Source organism: Pleurodeles waltl, chromosome 12 (genome assembly GCF_031143425.1).
Source record: "Pleurodeles waltl isolate 20211129_DDA chromosome 12, aPleWal1.hap1.20221129, whole genome shotgun sequence".
Taxonomy (NCBI): domain Eukaryota; kingdom Metazoa; phylum Chordata; class Amphibia; order Caudata; family Salamandridae; genus Pleurodeles; species Pleurodeles waltl.
Genome location: NC_090451.1, coordinates 113,735,786 through 113,738,989, shown reverse-complemented (window position 1 = coordinate 113,738,989; position 3,204 = coordinate 113,735,786). Strand labels below are relative to the sequence as shown.

The 3,204-nt window shown below is 42.8% G+C and overlaps 1 protein-coding gene across 1 annotated transcript; it reads left to right on the top strand.

The window, feature by feature from the left end:
* The first annotated feature begins 1,835 nt into the window (after positions 1-1,835).
* LOC138267082 (uncharacterized protein F54H12.2-like) lies at positions 1,836-2,690 on the top strand. Its single transcript, XM_069215930.1, has one exon. It carries the CDS (start codon positions 1,836-1,838, stop codon positions 2,688-2,690), a length of 855 nt encoding a protein of 284 aa, XP_069072031.1.
* Positions 2,691-3,204: the final 514 nt, after the last annotated feature.

Below are 3,204 nucleotides of genomic sequence, written 5' to 3'. Positions count from 1 at the left end.
GCGAACTGTGTATGAGAGACAGATCGGTGCAGGTGTAAAGAATCCTGTTTTAAAAGAAGGTGACCATGTTAGGGTTTCAAAACTGAAGGGGGTCTTTAGGAAGGGCTACCAACAGACTTTTACAGATGAGGTAGTCATAGTGGAAAGTGTGGAGCCTAAAGAGGATGTATATATTTACAGGCTAAAGGTCTATGATGGGGAAAAGGTTTCGGGTGGCTTTTACAAGGAGGAGCTACAGAAGGTACCTAATGATTCGCACAGGTTGAACAGGGTTGAAAAGATTCCGAAAAGGAAAAGTAGCAGAGATAACCGTCAGGTTTTTGTCAAATGGCGGGGGTGGCCTGAGAAATGTAACAGTTGGATACCAGGCAGTTACGTGCAGGTTGTGTGAGTACGATGGGGGAATCGTTGTAGACGCGAAGATGGATACAGTGCCATTTTCTATCACTCCAATGCCTCAAAGGATATGTTCCCTGACAACAGAATTTCTAATTAAACAATGAAATTGGCTAAACCTGTAGACCTGAAGGGGGATTGAGAGGAAGCCCTAACAGAAATCCAATACCCCAGAACATGGAATAAGATTTCAATGTACGACACCATATTTAATATAAAGCGTGCTCAGGACGCTATGACCATCCATACCGGGTTTCCATATGGATATTACCCATCGGTGGCATCGATGATCTGAGCCATCAACAAAACTCTAGCCAACATTGAGTCGTGTGTGAATATCCATTTAGTGTAGGATAACGTTAGACAGAAGGTGTTTCTTGAAGCTCCAAATCGTTATTCGGAGTATAACTGTTCCAGTAAATTAAAAAGGGTTTTAGGAACAGTGCAGCATATCAGAAGTCATGTAGAACTGAACCAGTCGTGTCCCAATATTAACGGTGACTTCTATACACTCAATGTATATAGCAATATGGTAGAGTTGCAGAGGATAGGGGATAGTTATTCACCGTTGCTGTGATGGGTCCAGGTAAAGGGTGAAAATAACACAATGGTTAACATACAATACAACAAACCAGACTACATATCAATTTGTAAAAAACATTTTGACACCGTTACGATCATGATCTGCGACGACCAAGCTGAGCCGGTGTCCCTTAAATAAGGGAAAGTTATTGTTAATCTTTACTTAAGACCTCGATGGGAGAGCGACTATTAACAAGTCATCATGGTGATTATGAAAACATACGGCGACCCCTCTATGTATAGGGATTATTACAGAAACCAGACTGGATATGGAGCCCCGCCGCCATAGTATCAAGGTTCCCCAGCTATGTACAGGGCCAGGTTGGGGGGGATTCTTCAGTAGTTTGTTTAAAAGAGCTATGCCTTTCTTGAGAAGAAGGCTAATTGCAAAACCACACTTTAAAGTGGCTGCTACGAACATCACGCAGGACGTGGTGGGTTCTGTGACATCTGCGGTTGTTGAACGTATGAATAAGCAACCTCAAGAAGGAGCGGGGCTGGTGTACAAGTCTCCTACATCTGTTAAATGGAAGCATGGTGTTTCAAAGTTCAGGGTTCCGCTGGCCCCTATTAAAAATGACGGCTGTCTTCAAAAAGCGCTCACAAGCAAAGATCCGTAAGTTGGAAGAGAGCTTCGAAGAAGAAGAAGAGAAGGGTCGCTAACGTAAATATTTTTTAGAAAGCCGATCAACCTGTAAACAATGCGCATCGGGTGAATGCGCTAAATCAGAGTTAGACCTGTTGTATCTAAAACTGACGCAGAATAGCATCAAAAACAGTTTTTTCATGGAGGTATCGCCACTAGTCGCTTTAACACCTTTGGCGCCAATAGAGTTTTATGTGTCAGGGTCCAGGATATGTGTTTGGACCTCAACGATACACTGTTGCACATCATCTGTAAAATTGTAAAAGCTGATGGCTCCAATATAGCGAACAACGCTAGAGTGGCAACGATCGCTTACCCCATAGCAACCATGTTTAATCAGGTGGACATTAGCCTCGGTGATCACATTATCATGCAAAATGATAACATGTATGCATATAGGGCATATATTGAGAGTATTCTTAATGACAGCAGTGATGCCTTGGACACACAGCGTTCAGTGGGCCTCTTCTACAAAGATACTTACGGTCATTTTGAAGCTACTGCTTTGGACGGCCACAATCAAGGTTTTGTAAAAAGAGCGAGCTTTACCGCCAGCAGTAGGCAGTGCGACTGCCTAGGTCGCATACACTCGGACCTTTTTTACCAAGATAACCTACTTGTCAATGGTATCAATCTTAAGATCAAACTAACCCACAAGGACTCGTTCTGTCTCATCAGTGGGAATGTGGAACAATATAAACTAGTAATACCCTCCGCCACTTTATTTGTAAAGAGAGTGAAAGTGTCACCAAGCGTCAGACTGGCTCACGCCGAGGCCTTACAAGTATCGAACGGCAAGTATGCAGTGGAAAGAGTAGCCCTGAAGATATATTGCATTCCAACAGGTACCAGATTAACACAGCAGCAAAATGTATTTCTTGGACAGCTACCGAAACTTATTATTATAGGGTTTGTGGACAATACAGCTTTTATCGGTCAGTATACCTCAACCCCTTTCAATTTCAAACACTATGACATCAACTACGTGGCGTTGGTACACAAGGGGTCAGTGATTCCGGCGAAACCGTACACACCAAGTTTTGGAACCTTGAATTTTATCAGGTAATATCTTGGACTGGTGTCGATAAAAGGAAACCATCTTAAGGACTCGGAGCCGTCGTATCAAGAGAAGGATATGGGGATGGCTACATGCTGTTCACGTTCGATTTGACACCAGACATGGAAGACAGTGATCAATATAATCTGATAAAAAACAGAAATCTAAAAGCTGAAATATGTTTTAGTCAACCCTTGGCTACCAATGTGAACATGATTGTATTTGCGGTGTTCGACAGCGTCATACAGGTCAACCACGCCCACCAAATCATGTTTGACTATCTTTCAAATATTGTACAATTGACACTGTGCAGATAGGTGAGTTCTTGAGGAGGCATAAATATGCCAGGAAATTCTTTTTAGATGTTTTTCTGAGCTACAGTCTACCCCAGGAAGTTGGTGTAGAAAGACCATGATCGCTAGTCTTTAACACAGACCCGCATTACAAGGGTGGAAAACACTGGGTGGGAATGTTTTTGGATATTGACAAGGTTACAGTGTTTGACATTTCCGCGGTGTTCCCC